The sequence below is a fragment of the Hydra viridissima genome, unplaced genomic scaffold (genome assembly GCF_058129835.1).
Source record: "Hydra viridissima isolate aposymbiotic clone 2 unplaced genomic scaffold, HvirCarnegie_v1 scaffold_123, whole genome shotgun sequence".
Taxonomy (NCBI): domain Eukaryota; kingdom Metazoa; phylum Cnidaria; class Hydrozoa; order Anthoathecata; family Hydridae; genus Hydra; species Hydra viridissima.
The window spans coordinates 18,297-35,619 of record NW_028324388.1 but is presented as its reverse complement, the minus strand read 5'-3'; the positions used below and the strand labels follow the sequence as shown (position 1 = coordinate 35,619).

The 17,323-nt window shown below is 29.7% G+C and overlaps 3 protein-coding genes across 5 annotated transcripts; all 3 read left to right on the top strand.

Moving 5' to 3' along the window:
* Positions 1–1,840: 1,840 nt before the first annotated feature.
* Positions 1,841–3,746, top strand: LOC149875881 (uncharacterized). Its single transcript, XM_090076098.1, has 2 exons — positions 1,841–2,991; positions 3,141–3,746. The coding sequence occupies exons 1-2, from the start codon at positions 2,706–2,708 to the stop codon at positions 3,629–3,631; spliced, it is 777 nt and encodes a 258-aa protein (XP_089932224.1). The 5' UTR covers positions 1,841–2,705; the 3' UTR covers positions 3,632–3,746.
* Positions 3,747–5,681: 1,935 nt separating this feature from the next.
* Positions 5,682–9,874, top strand: LOC149875880 (uncharacterized). Its single transcript, XM_090076088.1, has 2 exons — positions 5,682–6,070; positions 7,298–9,874. The coding sequence occupies exon 2, from the start codon at positions 7,298–7,300 to the stop codon at positions 9,533–9,535; it is 2,238 nt and encodes a 745-aa protein (XP_089932214.1). The 5' UTR covers positions 5,682–6,070; the 3' UTR covers positions 9,536–9,874.
* A 79-nt stretch (positions 9,875–9,953) lies between these two features.
* On the top strand, positions 9,954–13,667 carry LOC149875879 (uncharacterized). Of its 3 annotated transcripts, none has more exons than XM_090076091.1 (7): positions 9,954–10,712; positions 10,921–11,009; positions 11,082–11,132; positions 11,312–11,381; positions 11,722–12,477; positions 12,565–12,663; positions 13,169–13,667. In XM_090076091.1, the coding sequence occupies exons 1-7, from the start codon at positions 10,535–10,537 to the stop codon at positions 13,210–13,212; spliced, it is 1,287 nt and encodes a 428-aa protein (XP_089932217.1). In that variant the 5' UTR covers positions 9,954–10,534; the 3' UTR covers positions 13,213–13,667. The 3 variants fall into 3 exon arrangements, with proteins under 3 accessions (XP_089932217.1, XP_089932216.1, XP_089932215.1); XM_090076090.1 differs by having other exon boundaries at positions 11,722–12,663; positions 13,169–13,244; positions 13,344–13,667; XM_090076089.1 differs by having other exon boundaries at positions 11,722–12,663.
* Positions 13,668–17,323: the final 3,656 nt, after the last annotated feature.

Below are 17,323 nucleotides of genomic sequence, written 5' to 3'. Positions count from 1 at the left end.
GAAACATTAACCGAAACCACGTAGTGCAGTGCAAATTATTTTTTTAGTTTTTCCCAGTCAGGGCAAGCTTACGCACCTTTCCTTTAACCTTCGCTATCATCCTGGCAACCGTCTCTGGAAGTACCTTTCCGCTCGCTCTCTTCCACAATTTTGTAAGATGTGGGTGGTCGTTTGCGCATTTTCCGCTTCTCAGCAAGGGCTCCTTCACTACTGACAAGAATCGTTCGATTGGCCGCTGTCCTTTACAGTTCGCCGTGCTGGCTTCTCAAGGAACGATTGCGATGCTGTTTTGTTTGAACCAGTCCATATTTAACAGTATATAGTGGCACCTTGTTAAATATGGCTAATAGAATGGTTGGATAGCGTTGCTACTTTGATATATCAAATATTTGTTAAGTTACTTAACAAATGATGAACTAAATGATGAGTAAAAGATAAACTCGTAAACATCGATGAGCGGCATAGCAATCAATGCAAACAAATGCTCCGTATGTAATGGATGTCCAAGTAGGTTTTATTGGTCTTCAGTAAGAGAAAGGATGTTTTAAGGGCTATTCATAAAACCGTGTCAATCATTGAATCAATTTGAAACTTTTGTTTTAAATCTTTTTATCTGAACTTTTGACTTACGTTTTTTAAAGTTCAAATGGAATTCCAATAAAACGAAGTTTGTGGAATGCTTAATTTGTTATATTACTAATTCTACATCAATAAGCTACATCAAAATGATAAACTTGCATTTCAAAATGAGTTTAATAATCTTCAGAAGCGCTTTTAAAACATTTTGCTGCACATCGAGCGGATTTTTAGTTGATCGTCAACTTTTTTTAAAGTACTCTTTACTTCATATTCTACCAATTATTCTTATAACCTTAAAATTAAGTTTAGACAAATTAGGTAATTTCTTGGCTTAAACATTGTCATGATGTAAATCATAATTGATTTAAAATAGAACTGTTAATTATTTGACAGAAAAGGAATAATTATTTCAGTCAAATTCATATTTTCACCTCATTTTCACATTTAATCTTTTAAAAGCGTTACATTTAATTTTTTGAAAACATTTAAAATTTCATTCGAAGGAACTTTTTTGATCGGCCATTATTAGACTTACGAAGACACAAAGTTACAACAATTCAATCGAAAAAGAACATTTTTTTGTATTAACATGTAAGTTTCCTTTTTAATTTTGGAATTTTTGATTGATTTTTAGTTTTCTAATTATATGGATTAAACGTTGTAAATGTTGTGCTTCGTTAACTGTTCCTGTTGCTGCCAGATTTTAACAACGCTGAGAATGTTACTCGAAGAATAAATCTTGTCGAATTTTTTTTTATTTATTAACCTTACCACGTTTTTTTACTAAAGATTAGTTAATTAACGCATAACTTTATCATTTTAAATGATATAGATTACGGTAATATTTTGACAATATATTCTTGTCACGATGCATATTGGCTTGAGATAGTATTGAAATATTTTACTATTTTGTTGTGTGATTTAAAAAAAAAAAAAAAAAAAAAAAAAAGGAGGCATGGGATGGCTTTACAAGTGAAATAGTGTAGGGCCTCTCTTTATCAACATAAAACATAACATAAAATGCCCCTGTTGCAATTCATTCTTTGTATTTTTCATGAAATTTATGATGCAAAAAGTGATAGCGAAAAAGTCTCTAAAACGCAAAGAAACGACTGCTGAAGACTGAAAAATTACAATAGCATTCGTAGTGAAAACAAACAATTAAAAAACATCGCTAAAATTACTGAAAGACGACGAAGAACCGTTCAAAATGATGCCGAAAAGGAGCAAGAACGAAAATCAATTTGAGAATAAGCATCGAGCAGAAAAACCGAATAAATTAAGCGAACGAGACCGTCGTTTTATACTTAAAATAATTTTAACCATGGGGGCTTGCTTCTAAACAAAAGAAACCGAAAATAAAAACAGATGCAAAGCAGGTTTACTTTGAAAGGGTCAAAATTTTTTGTTGTGTCTCTTTAGATGACCTTGGTTTACATAAACTGATTTTTGAAAAAAATCTTGGAAATTAAAATTGCGTTTTTTCTTGCTATTTTAACGTGAAAAACCATTTGATCACCATAAGCAGCAACTTCTGGTGTTGTTAAATACAAAATCATATAGAACATGTATACATTTTTACTGCCTTGCATACTGTTTATACTACTTTATATACATTCGATTTCATAACATTGCAGTACTACTGACACTTAAACATTACATTTATAACACTACATATACATTACATTGCTGCTTCTCTTGAGAACCTTTTAAAAAAATCTTTGGAAACGTTACTGCACAGTAAATTGTGGTCGATATGTTTTATAAGAGAACTAGGAAGGAGAGCGATGTTATTGAAGTTTATAGAAATCTCCAGAACGTTGTTGAAAAGAGCCGTAGAAAGTTCTGTTTTACATTTTTTTTTTTTTATGCATAATTATGAAGCTATAGAAAAACAACGAAGGAGAGTAAAGTCTAGAAAGATTAGGAGATCTCCAGAAATTTTTTTTGTAAACAACGGAAAGTTCTTTTTTTTTTTTTACAAAAACCAAATAAAAACACCGACGCTATTCGACGATGCAGTAATAAAGTTCAATAAGAAAGTCTGCTTGATCAGAGTCTGTCTTGCAAAGTATTTTGCTAGAATTTAGTTTTTTCTACTCGTACATTACGACAAATCGATAAGAATGTCACTGTGGCACATACCTGTTCACGAATTAGTACCAAGAGATCCGTTCTTCAACGATATGCTGGAAATCACCTTTCCTCCCTTGAGATATCATCCTCTGTTCGATGACAGATCGAGTGCTCGAGGGATCAGCAGAGAGTTGGACCGATTATACAAAGACGTGCTGGAGCCTCTCTCATACATATCTCGTCTGAAGGGGAACACTGCTGCTAAACCAGAAGGTTTCGTTGTCAATCTTGATGTTAAACATTACAAACCAGAAGAGGTCTCTCTAAAAGTTGAAGGTACGCATTGATGTTGAGTTTCTTGTTAAGTTTGAGTTTCTGTTAAGTTTCCCTTTGATGTTGAGTTTCTGCTAAGTTTCCAATTGATATTGAGTTTCTCTTAAGACTGTACGCTTGCTAAAAACTATGTGATTTTGTTGACTTTTTAGGTCATGTTCTTGAGGTGAGAGGCAAACATCGTAACGAAAACGAGAACGGTTTTGAGTCGAGCGAGTTTCATCGAAAGTACACCATTCCAGACGACGTAGATCCGACAGCCCTTACTTCGAACATCAGCCAAGACGGTGTTTTGCATATTGAAGCTCCTAAGAAGCTTCCTTTAAGCTCAGCTTCTGACGGAGAGTCGAGCAAGGACACTTTTAAGTACGCTTTAGACGTACAAGGCTTTAAACCAGAAGAGATTTCGATTCAAGTGAAGGGTAGAAACTTGATAATTCACGGTGAAACAAAAAGCGAAAACAAAGGTGAGCACGGATCGAGTTTACACCAGAAGCAGTTCACAAGAAACATTGTCTTACCCGATGATGTCGATTCATCACAGCTGAGCTCTCGTTATACCAAAGACTCAAAGTTATCTGTTGAAGCACCTCGCACTCTTCCTCAAGCTCCATTGAATCTTGAAATCAAGATGGAAGAATAAAGACAGAACGTTAAAAAACGGCTTAACTTATTGTAATTATGCATACACACACATATATTTATATATCTATGTATCGAGTTTTTTTATAAAAAAGAAAAGAAAACTAGTTTATTTTTTCACCGTGTTCGGAATTATAGTTACAGGTCTTACTTTTCTTCTCTTACGACTTGTTTTTTAATCAGCTTTTAAATGTTCAGGGTGTCGTTTTCTTTTGCGAAGTTTTTGTTTTTTCGATATTTTTGGTTATGTCTTTATCTGTGCTTGCATCTGCACTTTTGTAATGTTTTGAGTATCTTTTGATTGTATTTAGTTGAAAAAGAAAAGTTTCCTAAACAAATCTGTTTTCATTTTTGAGCAACTTTCCTAATGCCGAAATGAAAAGAATAGACGTTTAGTTAGGCTTCAAATGGTAAATTCGTTTTAGCACAAGTAGTATGGCTCTTCTGCCTTTTCTTACAGAGTAAAAACGCTAATCGGCTATTGCACTAAAAACCTATTCTTGCCGTACCGCAGTGGCCTTTTTAGGGAACTGACATAACACGAGTTTTTCTTTACCAAAGTTTCTTAATTAGCTTTAGAATCGATGAGTGAAAGAGTTTCTGAGGTGAAGCGCAAGGACTATGTTATAAACATCAAAAATGATCCATGATTCTACTTTATGGTCTCTAGATGTTCACGTGTAACTTTCACAGGTGATTGCGGTTTTGACGCTTCTGATAATATCTACAACTGTTAGGAGCGTAAAAACTGTCTAGTACACTTGGCCAATTGCAAAACTTTTATAGACTTTGACTTCTTATGTAACAGTCCATCAAAATGGATTGATTATGACATTTTTAAACTGAAATCTCAAAAGTGGTATTCAAAGTATTCCTCTCCTTCTTTAAAACCTATGTAAACGTGAGTCGGTCACATCTTTTATACTTTTCATACTATTAGTATGGTTGGGGCGAGGAACGAGAAATTACTTAGGCATTTCGCAAAACCATGAAAAGTACGGTTCTGTTTGTTGAGAAAACTATATGATAATATGTGAAATAACCTCGTTAAATCGCTTACAAAACAATACGGTTTGTAACGACTTAAGTCACAAATAAACACAAAAGAGTTGAGCTCAAAGCTAACTTTTCTTAGGGACTGGCCTACGTGATTAATCACACAGGCGGAGTTGGGGCCGGGTGACCGCTGGAGTTTTACTTTGTTACCAACGTTACACCAATAAAATCAGTATGATAGCAATTGTACTATGGTAAAATTCGAGTATTTGTTTCTGTTGCTTTTTCTCAAGCAATTTGGTTAACTATATCGCCCAAAAAATATATTCCACCTTTAAGTTTCAGGTTAGTTATTTAAGGTGAGTTAGTTAATGCATCTGTTTATCATGCAGTACATTCTTTGCTTTAACATAAGTTATTCTTTTTACAATATATTGCATTTAACGTTTTGACACAGGATAGTATTGACATACTTTAGTATCATGTTGCGTGATTTCAAAGGAAAAAACGGCAGGTGGATGGGCTTCAAGGAGTAGCTCTCTAGAACTTCCCTTTATCTAAATTTGGTCCTGATTACAAGCTCTTGGAAATCACATTCGAAATGTTAAAAAATGCTTCTATGCGTTTATAAAAAGGAAAGTTTTTTGTTACTGTGTTTGTTGTGTTATTTTTACTATTACCTGCTATTAGCCGATTCCATACAAACTTTAGTTTTTATGAACAAGGCTGTCTTGAACTCAGTCTACAGAAGCTTTTTATAGATATACAAAAAATCGCATTTTTAAAGAAGCAGATTGTGTAGATTTTTCTCCTACTTTCACTCTACTATCCTTGGTGTTGATGCTGAAAGTGCAGTACATCCTAGTGAAATTGATTGCCTCGCTCCGTTATCCAAAGGGTGATCAAGTTTTAGTTGTGCAAATGCTTATTAGATTTTTAACTATGACCACCATCATACAGGTGACATTTGAAATGAATAAACAGATTAGCACGACTTTTTTCTGCTACATACTTTGAAATTATCATTTATTTATTTTTCCCTTACAAAAAAACCCAGCGAACTTCCAGTGAAAGTTCACTGGAAATGTAAAAGATCACTGGAAATGTAAAAGATCACTGGAAATTCACCGAGTTCGCTGGGTTTTCCGCAAATTTTACGACTTCGCTGGAAGTTCACTGGAAGTTTAACAAAAAACGTCATTTTATTTCCAGTGATCTAAAACCTGAGTGGAAATTTAGCGCTGATTTTCAATAATCGAAAACGCCGCGGGTTTCATAACTCAATATTGATATAACTTTTGCTAACATAACTTTTTTGAAATTTGACAGATATAACATCTTGAAAATTTTTTTCCAATTTCTGTAATAAAGTAAACGTTGTTTTTTTATATCCACAGTTTCAGTTTCTATTATTTTAAGTTCTACTCAATTTCCAAAACCACAGGTATGTTGTTCAGTATGTTCATTTTTATTAAAGCGAGTTCATATTCAACTTTATAATTTCACAAAAATTTATTATTATAAATTTCTTTATTGTAGATTATTGAACATAATAGATAATGATTGATTTATATATATATATATATATATATATATATATATATATATATATATATATATATATATATATATATATATATATATATATATATATATATATATATATATATACATATATATATATATATATATATATATATATATATATATATATATATATATATATATATATATATATATATATCTGTGTGTGTGTGTGTGTGTGTGTGTGTGTGTGTGTGTGTGTGTGTGTGTGTGTGTGTGTGTGTGTGTGTGTGTATTAGGGTGTCCCAAAAACAGCATTTTTGAAAATAATTTGTTCCCACCCCCTAAATGTGTTCTATTTAATACAAAAACACTAGGTTTAAAATTTTTTTGGAATAAAAAATATTTTAAGGGGTCCTTATAATTTCAAAATATATATATATATATATATATACACACACATATATATATATATATATATATATATATATATATATATATATATATATATATATATATATGTATTTACATATATATATATATATATATATATATATATATATATATGTATTTATATATATATATATATATATATATATACATACGTATATATATATACATACGTATATATATATACACGTATATATCCGAATAATTTTAAATGTATTCTTAAAATAGAGGGCTCAATGTTCTTAAAAGAACATAGCAATAATAAATTAGTAAAAATCATTTATCAAACTTATTTCATTTTACACTGTGTTTCATCAATTAAGACATCAGAAAATTTCATCAATTAAGACTCATCAGAATAGATATTTTGTAAGTTTTATAGTTTTCAAAAGAATATTAAATTTTCTGAATAATTATAAAATTTAAATAAAATTATAAAATTTTATACCGCTTAAACACCTTCATTTAACATATATATGCATTTGATATTTATATATACATCATACACTTGATAAAAAAATTTTCATCAAATAAAAGTATAGTTTGTATTGTATATACTAAAGAACTAGCTGTTAAATAAGCATCATTGTTATTTAAGCACAATTAGGTTTAGTACAATCGTTTCTCTTGTTCTCTTTCTGATGTTAATCTTGTTTAACTAAAGTTTAATTTTGCCTGCTTGCCTCTTTTATTTTAGATGCCTAGAATTGGTCGCTACAAGAAATGGCAATCAGGCGAAGTAAGTATTCCAAGAACAACACAATGGAGGATGTCAAAAGTTAACTGTGCTCAACAACAGAATGAGAGCACCTCTGATGACAATAATTCTATTGACGATGAATTTATGGATCATTTATCTGACTTAGATGAACCAAAAAATGAAACAATCAATGATGAGTTTGATGAAAATGAAAGTTCAGAGAGTCCACCTCTGTATCCTGGGGCAAAGATAAATGTCTCTAATGCATGTTTATGCATAATGACTTTTGTTTTGCGCTTTAATTTGTCCTACGAAGCCTTAGAGGCGTTGTTAACTCTCTTAACTATTTTATTGCCACACAGTGTTTTGCCTACATCTAAATATTTGTTTTTGAAGTTTTTTAAGAAGGAAAAAGAGTTATATGAAAAAGTTTTTTTTTGTGATGTTTGTGAAGTTGCTTTAAGTCTTAATAAGCAGTGTCCAAAATGTTTGAAATATTTTACATCATCCTATCTTCATAAGAAATGCAATTTTTTTCATATTTTAAACATAAACAAACAGCTTAAAAATACTTGCGATAACAATTGGATACATTTAGCAGATCTTGAAGAAAATGGGCAAGCAACAATTAGACTTGTTGTTAATACTGATGGAGTTCCCATTTTCAAATCATCAAAGTGGTCCTTGTGGCCTTTGCTAGCATCCATTCATAGTTTTCCATATTCATTGCAAATTACTAATATTTTGTTTTTTGGTCTCTGGTCGGGTTTTAAAAAACCAAATATACAATTATTTTTATCTCCTTTTGTTGATATTTTTACTAACCTATCCACTAATGGTATACTCTTATCTAATAATGTTCGTGTTTTTTTTCATGTATCTATTTTTTCATGTGATACAATTGCAAGAGCTCTGGTTTTTTGTCGTAGGCAATTTAATGGTTATAATGGTTGTCATTGGTGTTCTTCTAGAGGGGAAAGAGTTCCAAAAGGCAGGGGGTCTTGTATGACTTATCCATTTTCTGATGTTACTATGAATTGTAGAAGCAATACAGATTTTTTTTGTGTTAATGTGGTTGAAGGGTTTTTAGATATTTCACCATTAGTAAGATTGCCTAATTTTGATTGTGTAAATGGAACAGTTGTTGATAATTTGCACTGTATAGAGCTTGGTGTTATGAAAGCTATGTTTTCTTTCTGGTTTGATAGTTGTTATTCTGGTTCTATTTTTTCTATTCGTAGACACTGTACTGTTATAAATAATCGGTTATCTGTAATTAGTGTGCCAAGCAATATAAGGCGGACTCCACGATCATTAAGTTGCATAAAGCATTGGAAAGGTGTTGAGTTTTTTAATTTTTTAGTTTTTTATGGTCCTGTTATTTTATGTGATATTTTGCTTCCGCAGTTTTTTGATCATTTTATTCTTTTATCTAATGTTGTTTTTATGTTAAATAATAAGGTATTATCTGAAAGTGTTGTTAATGAAGCCACATTATTAATTAATCGATTTGTTTACGAATTTCCTGGTTTGTATGGTAGAGAGAATATGTCTTATAATGTGCACCAATTACTTCATCTTCCCTCATGTGCTCGTCTATGGGGGCCTTTATTATCTTATTCTTGTCATCAGTTTGAAAATTTTAATGGCATTATTTTATCTCTTTTAAATGGTACTCAAGATATATCTACTCAAGTAATAGATCGATTTTCATATTTAACTACATGTAACATTCAAGCTTCTCATTCTAATATTATAGACGAAGATTGCATTGACTTTTTGGATGACATGTTATTTTCTTATAATTTTAATTTTAAAGGAGTTATTATTGGCTCAATTAAAGTCTTAGATAAAGGCTGTAATTATAATATTCCTTATTGTGAGAAACTGTTTTTTGAGCATTATTTAGGTAAGCATATTTTTGAAATTCAAAAATATTACAAAGTTTCTATTGCCAAAAACATTTACCATATTCGTCATAAGAATGTTCGTCATTGTGACTCACTTGTTAAACTTACTTGTGGATCATTTTGTAGTATTGAATATTTCTTTATCTTTGAGATGAATGTTTTTGCTTGTGTTAGATTTTTAAAAACAAGTCCGAAAGCAGCTAAGCATATTTTTATGTATACTTATGCAGAATGTCTATCTATAATTTTTGCAGAGCAAATTATACAAAAAGCTTTTTTGGTTGAAGATTGTGTTGTTAGTATTCCTGATTTATGCCCTTTTTAACTCTTCTATAATTATTCTTTGCATAATATTATTATTTGTATTATTATTGCTTTTTATCTTTGCATGATGATTTGTTTGTAACATTGTAATTTTTTTTTGTGAGCTGTTTACATAATTTTTTTTTGGTGAACTGTTCTTTTTTTGGTAAACTGCAATTTTTTTTTGTTAACTATAATTTTTTTTGGTGAACTGTAATTTTTTTTTGGTGAATTGTTATTTTTTTTTTTTAAACTGTTGCATTTTATATTTGTGATAAAAAATTACATGTAACCTTCAACAGTTTATGTTGGCTTGTCAATTTTGTAAAAACTTCTGGTTTAAAAATATTGTTTTTCTTTAGAATTGTTTTTTTATTTTATAAAGTTAATATTTACATTTTCTATAACTACTGGGTTACTGTTTTTTTTTTAGGGTTACCTAGGTCATTTTATTCACTTTCCTACACAGCAACAATTAGAGTGTTGTTATTTTAAGCGGTAGTGGTGTTGTGGTAGAGCGCTCGCTTTATAAGCGAGAGGTTCCAAGTTCGATCCCCACCATGTCCCTGGTAGTACCGCGCTCAACTTGTTTCTTCATGCAGCGGCCTTGTTCATCAAGGTTTGTGTTTTGGAGTTATAGAGTTGAGAGAGGGTTATAACCACAATTAAGTAGCCTCTTCATCTGTAGTGGCCTTCTCAGCCTTGGGGAGGTGAATTAACAAAAAAAAAATTTCAGAAGCATGGTACTGGTTAAAATTGGATAATTTTCATTTAATCTACTGTCTCCCTAGACCGTTGCAATTTCGGTTACAATATATTTAACTGCTTATTTGTTGTTACAATTTTTAAATACTTAAAGTCTTATTAATATACATCTATAAATTTATGTAATACAGATCTATAACTATACATTGCTAATGAGGTATTAGATTTAATAGCAACTTATAATTTACTTCAAAATTTTTTCAAAATTATGTATTTATTTGTAATCTTTAAATTGACTTAAGTCTTAGTATTCATAATGTCTAAGTTTGCTGTTGTACAATGGTCTCGCAACGGAACTGTCTCTGTTGAATGGGATACATCTGTACTTAACAGGGCTTTTCTTGTAAATAACAAAGAGGGTGATATAAGATACACAAAACTTACTAATCGAGATGAAGGCCCCATTGAGAAGGGTAAAGTTATATGTGTGGTTGGTAAGCTTCAAATTTGAAAATATTTTAAGTTTCTTTTGAAATTTTATATTTAAAGTTGTTAATTATTTCAATTGCGTATGTTTCCAGCATTTAAGATATTTCATATAATGACATCGTTAGTAGTCTTTTATGTTTGATGTATTACAAACATCTGTTTTTAAAGATATATTTAACATTTATGAAATAGTAATTATATTATTATATTTAGACAGTTTAGAAGAAGCATTATTGAAAAAAGGCTCACTTCTCAAGAAAAAAAAAGATAAGAAATTGCTAAACATAACAAATGAAATTGAGGTTTATATATTATAAAATTTACTTTGAACAAGATCAGTTCAAACTCTGGATAAAACTTTGTTTACTTTTAAGGGTTCTGTTAGAGTTGAATATATAACAGTTCAGCAAATGGAGTTATTGTTGGTAAGTTTATTCTGCTAATAGTTTCATTTATAAAGATGGCTGTAACTCTTCCAAAATGGAACCTCATCAAAATCATACAATTTTAGAAAAGCAGACATTATGCATAAACAAAAATTGATTGACCTATCCTGTTTATTCATAAAATATAGTTTTGTGTCATATATTTTTACAATACCTAGAATACTCATACTATAGCATTAAAAGAAGATTTTGCTAAGAAGCTAACAACATTGTACAAAAAAATAGAAAGTAAGTAAACAGTCATTTGTATTCCAAATAAAATACTGGCATAGCTGAGATCAATTTTGGCAATTCTATTTCTTTTTTTTACAATAATAAGAGTTTTATTATAAAATGTTTTAAAAATTTTAAATGGAATTATAATAGCTAAACATTTGCGATTTACTTTATCAGCTGTTTTATGACTATTTCTAGTGTACTTCATTTTTCTTTTAGACATTCACTGCTTGTGACCATTCAGTAAATTTAAATGCTCAACTTTTCTGTTTTATAAAATCCTCTGTTTAAAATACCCACAGTTTTATAATGCCCTATGCTTTTAAATGTATGGATTTTATTTCACTTTTAGGGCTTGTTAGCAAAGCAGAAGAAGGTGACTTAAGCGAAGAGTTGCCAAGAAAGAAAGCAAAAATGTTGATTTCCCAACCATCAACAACCCATTCAAAACCATCTCCATTATATTTACAACCAACAAATTCACAAATACAACCTCTTTTATCACAAACATTACCAACAACTCCTCCTTTCTCAACCCAATCCCAACCCAAACAATTCCAGTCTTTTTCAACTAATGACTCCATTAATGAACATCCTGATTCCTCACTTTTTCTTAACAATCATAATTCGTTTCATGAAAATTTGTTCAATTCAATTGACTTCAATCGACTTCAATCGGAAAACATTCCATTGACTTCAAATTCATTTCAAATGCCTTCTCCACCTTTTTCACTACCAGCACAACTATATTCTGTTCCACAAATGCCACCACCATTGTTGCATTCACAACCAACATCGCTAACAAATTCACAACTTCCACTATCAATGCATTCACAACTATTAGAACAAGTACCAGCACATTCATTAGTTTCCCATACAACACAACCAACAGATTATATATGCAGTGACAAAGAAGTCACTGAAAACATGATTCCTAATAGAGTCTTAACAGCACCAACAGGAAAAAAGCTGGTCAAACAGTTATTAGGCCATTTTTATGAAAGAAATAAGTTGGTGAATGCTTCGCTATCAGGAAAAAAAGGCTCTTCAAAGTTTTCTGTTTCAAAAAAAGTTGGCCTTGATCCAGCTGTGTTGCATTTAATAACAGGTAAAAAATTATTAAATTTTAACACTTATACTCTGGAATTCCAGAATCAATTCAATACGAGAAATTGCTTATCTGCAATTTTTACAGAACTTACAATATCCAAGTTTCCGAATTTTTCGAAAAATGATGTCAGTGTTACGCTCTGTGAAAAAATTAATGACGAGCGCAGAGCTTATTTTAAAGCAGGTATTATATTTTAATTGTATTACTTTTCGTATTTAATTATAATTATATCACTAGTTTTCATCTTTTATAAATAACAAAATTTTGTTAGGACTACTATGTCTTAATTTTATTTTATAGAAAAACAATAAATAATAGGATTTTTTAATTTCAACTAGCTTGTGACTTTCGTCTGATTTTTTATTTTTTTATTTTAATCTTGTAATTATTATTATTGTTTTAGTATATTTTTTTAGTATTAATTATTTTGATTACCGTATAATCTCTAATAGTAAGGCCAGGTTTATGTTTCAGAGTCACCAATCAAATTTTTTTATTTTAAAGTAATTATCGATTTTTAAATATACATATGTTTTTGTTTTTATAATTTATCCTTGGTTTTTAAAGTTAATTATGTTTATACCTGTTATACTATTTTATGTTTGCTTACTATTTTACTGTTTATTTTATATATGTTTTTATATAATTATTATATATGTCCTTTATATATTGTATCATTTTTTTTTAGCTCCGAAGTCCCAAACGGAAAAGAATGCGTCAAGCACAATTTAAAAGACATACTTACGAACGTACTCACGAACTTAAAAGACATACTTACGAACGTACTCACGAACTTAAAAGACATACTTACGAACGTACTCACGAACTTAAAAGACATACTTACGAACGTACTCACGAACTTACGATTTTCTTAAATTTTTTTTGTTTTGATTACTTGTCTGTGGAGAACGAACCGCTAAACTCATGATTTTTTCGCCTCAAAATATACTAAAATATACTAATAAATAAAATTTAAAAAAGTTTAGATAAATTATCAGGAAAAATAAACAAATTGCATTTATTCGAAAACAAAAAATGTACGTACAGCCTTTTGGTTCTCGACTAATGAGATACACATTTTTTTAATTCAATTTTTTTTCAAAGTTTTTCAAACAAGCTCGTGTAAGCTTATGCAAAATGATTATGCTTTATTAAATTTTTTTGTAGATTATGTTTTATGATTTAAATCTCTATCAAAACAAAAAAATAAAAATACAACTGATTTTCTGTTTTGTTTGTTTAAATGGTTAAAATAGAAAAAAAATTGATTTATGAAAATTTGTATTCATACTTAAGGTAGTTTATTACTTATACATTGTATTTTTATTCTAAATATCGATATTTTTAAATAAATGTTATATTAAACTTTTTTTTTTCCTATGCTTAATTTGTCTTATTTCGCGCTTCACGGTTTTAAATATTTAAAATGTTTATGAAAGTTTTAAAAAAAAATATATCCTAAAAAATAAAATTCCAGCGAATTCGCTAAACTTCCAATTTTTATATATAAACATGAAAGTTAACTTTCATAGCTAATTAGCTATGAAAGCTTTTCTAGTGAACTTCCAGTGATCTTTAAAGATCACTGGAAGTTCACTAGAAAAGTTCACTGGAAGTTCACTGGAAGTTCACTGGGTTTTGGAACAAGATCACTGGAAGTTCGCTGGAAAAGATCACTGGAAGTTCGCTGGGTTTTGGAACAATTTTTCACTGGAAGTTCACTGGGTTTTTTTGTAAGGGTTATAATTAGGTACTGTCAATTCTTTTGCTCTAGACATTCGAGCACAGTTTGTACATAATGCGAGCTAGCCAAATCTAGCCGGAAGTTAACTTTGTCATCTTGTTTCAGTTTGCTCATTAATGGAACTATTCGTATCATGACACTCCCTTTAAAATAAACAAATTTCTGATCGATATCTCACACCTAGAAATTTCAACACTTTGTGTAGTTTCCTACCCCACCGCTTGTTTTTAATAGAAGTTCACATTTCTCTTTATTTTAGCTGTATTATCTGTATTTAGCTGTATTATTTATCTGTATTTAGCTGTATTTATTACCTCTTTATTATCAAACCTCACAATAGCCATCACCGTTTTAATACTTTCACCGTAGTACTTGAGATGGATTGACTGAGCAAAATGTTTCGTCGTCCACGATAAAGAAATCTTACCCCAACGTGCAAAAAAGTGTTAATGCCTTCTTCCAAGTGATCTTTTGACCTGGGGCCAATGCTATAAACAATTCGAAGTTTTTTTCGAGAAAAAAAATCTTTCGTAAAAACGCAATTTTTCACGTACGAAAAAAAGTTCGTAATCTCGAAGAATTTATCGCTGTTTGTATTTTTTTCGGCCATTGCTATAAAGCATAAAACGTATGCGTCACTAAAATTCACGAACTTTTTTATCCGTAATACATAGTAGTTATATAATAGTAATTTTTATTGTAATTTTTATTTATTACGCCTAATTAATGAATTTTATTAGTCATTAAGTATGCTGTGCTGTCTATTCTACTTTTATGAATATTTTTACATTCTAGTATTTGGTGTTTAAAAAAGCTGTGTAAAATTAAAGTAGGAACATGAGCTTAATTTTTTCGGGCGAAGACTTAGATTTCGAAGTTGCAGAAAATTAGCTTCGCCACCGATTGCCTCGAGAGGTTGGTGTTTAAAACATTACTTAAAATTACTATATATATATATATATATATATATATATATATATATATATATATATATATATATATATATATATATATATATATATATATATATAAAATATAATGCAATTATACATATTTTTATTTAAATAGTTTGCTAATTAAAACATACCAAGCTTCCCAAGAAGAACCTCTTTGTTTTCTCTAATCTTTATTGCTAGTATCATTTTAAGTTCTTTAGACAGCATTTTATTTTGTTGTGTATTTGTGTATTATTTTGTTGTGTATTTGTGTATTATATGGCATATTTGTTGACTATTTATACTTTTCTTTAGTCAAACATTATGAAAAATTTGTTTAACCAAAATTACTATCGAAAACCTAACAAGGAAAAACAACAAGGAACTGAATATCGATTAAATGCAGATTTTAAGTAATTAGTTTATTATGGAGTTACCAAAATCCTTTTCAGTTTTATCTATAAAATATCTACATAAAAACACAAAGAATGTTCAATGATTTTGAAGCGCTAACGTTGTTCCAGCAATGGCCGCCAAAAATCACGAAGAAAATATCTAAAATTGAGATCAAAAATCTATCTGAAGTTTTTTTTCGAAAAAACGCATTTTTTATCTGAAAAGGCGATTCCCTTGTTCGTTTATAGCATTGGATTTAAAAACGAAGTTTTTATCTTAAAAACGGAATTTTTTGAATGTTTATAGCAATGGACTTTTTTTTTCTTCGCTTTTTACGGTAAAAACTTCGTGTTTTACGGAAAAAACTTCGTTTTTTATGTTTATAGCATTGGCCCCTGTTCTTTTTAACCTTTCGCATTTTTCAGATTAGTTACCTCCTTTATCATATGGTTCTTAACTTTCTTGCATCAATCACGTAGTTTTTCAAAGTTTTCAATAAGTTTTTTTCGAAGTTTTCTATTTTTACAAGCTGCTCAATGTTCACTTCAATGTTTGGGTTGCAAATGTTTTTCTTGATCTTCTTCAGGTGTTTATCAATTCAGACAGGCGATGCAATATGACTTCAATACTTGTTTTTTTGATTTCTGTTTACATCGTTCATCTTCAATCTTTCCGATTATGGTTTATGAAATAAGGAATAACTCTCATAGAATCACCTTCACACTTTTTGACTTCATATTTTTTATTGCAATTGCAATATCAGCTATTCTCCAATAAATTTTAGTAATGGAACTCAATAAGAAGAAAAATGAAATAAAAATAATAGAAAATTAATCACCCCTCAAACCCACATGCTCTCCTTGAACTTGTGAAAGTGAGCATCAAAATTTTGGGCTTTAAAAACACATTTTGCATCTCGTTTGAGCGAAATTTTTATAAGAGTCCTATAATTTCTTTGAGAACAAACAAGTTACTCGAAAAGTTCAGCCTTGTTTTTTGCCCAAAACCTCATGAAACACTTTGTAAAAAATAGAACTTTTTGTGCAATTTAAACAGGGAAGGTTTTTTGGTGTGACAACTTTGTTTTGATGCGTAAAGTTGTTATTTTTGAAAAACAGATTAAATGGATTTAATCAAATAGCAGTTCTGCGCAGCAGAACAGTTTCTTGATATGTATAAAGTCTATAGATACCATAAACCTTTTCATGAAATCTTACAACTTTGAGACAAATCGCCAATGCTTTGTCTTAAATATATATATATATATATATATATATATATATATATATATATATATATATATATATATATATATATATATATATATATATATATATATATATATACGCCTCTTTTTTATAAATTACAACTTTTTTAAAAGGAAAGTAAGCGCCATTGCACACTCATCGCATGCATCTTTGACCCCCTCCCCGTTTTCGCCTTCGCCCTCGTTAAACCTTTACTCAATAAAAAGAAACGAATATTTTTTAGAACCAAAATCAAATCTTAAACTTTAGATTCTTTTAGATTTTTTTACTTTACGGTTTTTGTTAAACTAATTTCTCCCGTACATTATTTCTTTATAGCTGGAGATTCTATTATAGTTGGAGATTATTTTAATATAGTTGGATATATAAAACGAATTGCAAATGATTTCAAAAAAGATTAGTTCCAATATTGATGTAAAAACCTTTATGAAAAACCTGATCAAATACTGCGCATTAAGTTATTTTCTGACTTTTCTCAACTTTCAGCTTTACTCTTTACT

Bases quoted from the DNA above. Each gene is read 5' to 3' on its own strand.
- LOC149875881 (XM_090076098.1), top strand. From the start codon at position 2,706: ATGTCACTGTGGCACATACCTGTTCACGAATTAGTACCAAGAGATCCG. The intron at 2,992-3,140 runs GTACGCATTGAT...TTGACTTTTTAG, and splicing joins GGTCTCTCTAAAAGTTGAAG to GTCATGTTCTTGAGGTGAGA.
- LOC149875880 (XM_090076088.1), top strand. From the start codon at position 7,298: ATGCCTAGAATTGGTCGCTACAAGAAATGGCAATCAGGCGAAGTAAGT.
- LOC149875879 (XM_090076090.1), top strand. From the start codon at position 10,535: ATGTCTAAGTTTGCTGTTGTACAATGGTCTCGCAACGGAACTGTCTCT. The intron at 11,010-11,081 runs GTTTATATATTA...TTTACTTTTAAG, and splicing joins ACATAACAAATGAAATTGAG to GGTTCTGTTAGAGTTGAATA. The intron at 12,664-13,168 runs GTATTATATTTT...ATTTTTTTTTAG, and splicing joins CAGAGCTTATTTTAAAGCAG to CTCCGAAGTCCCAAACGGAA.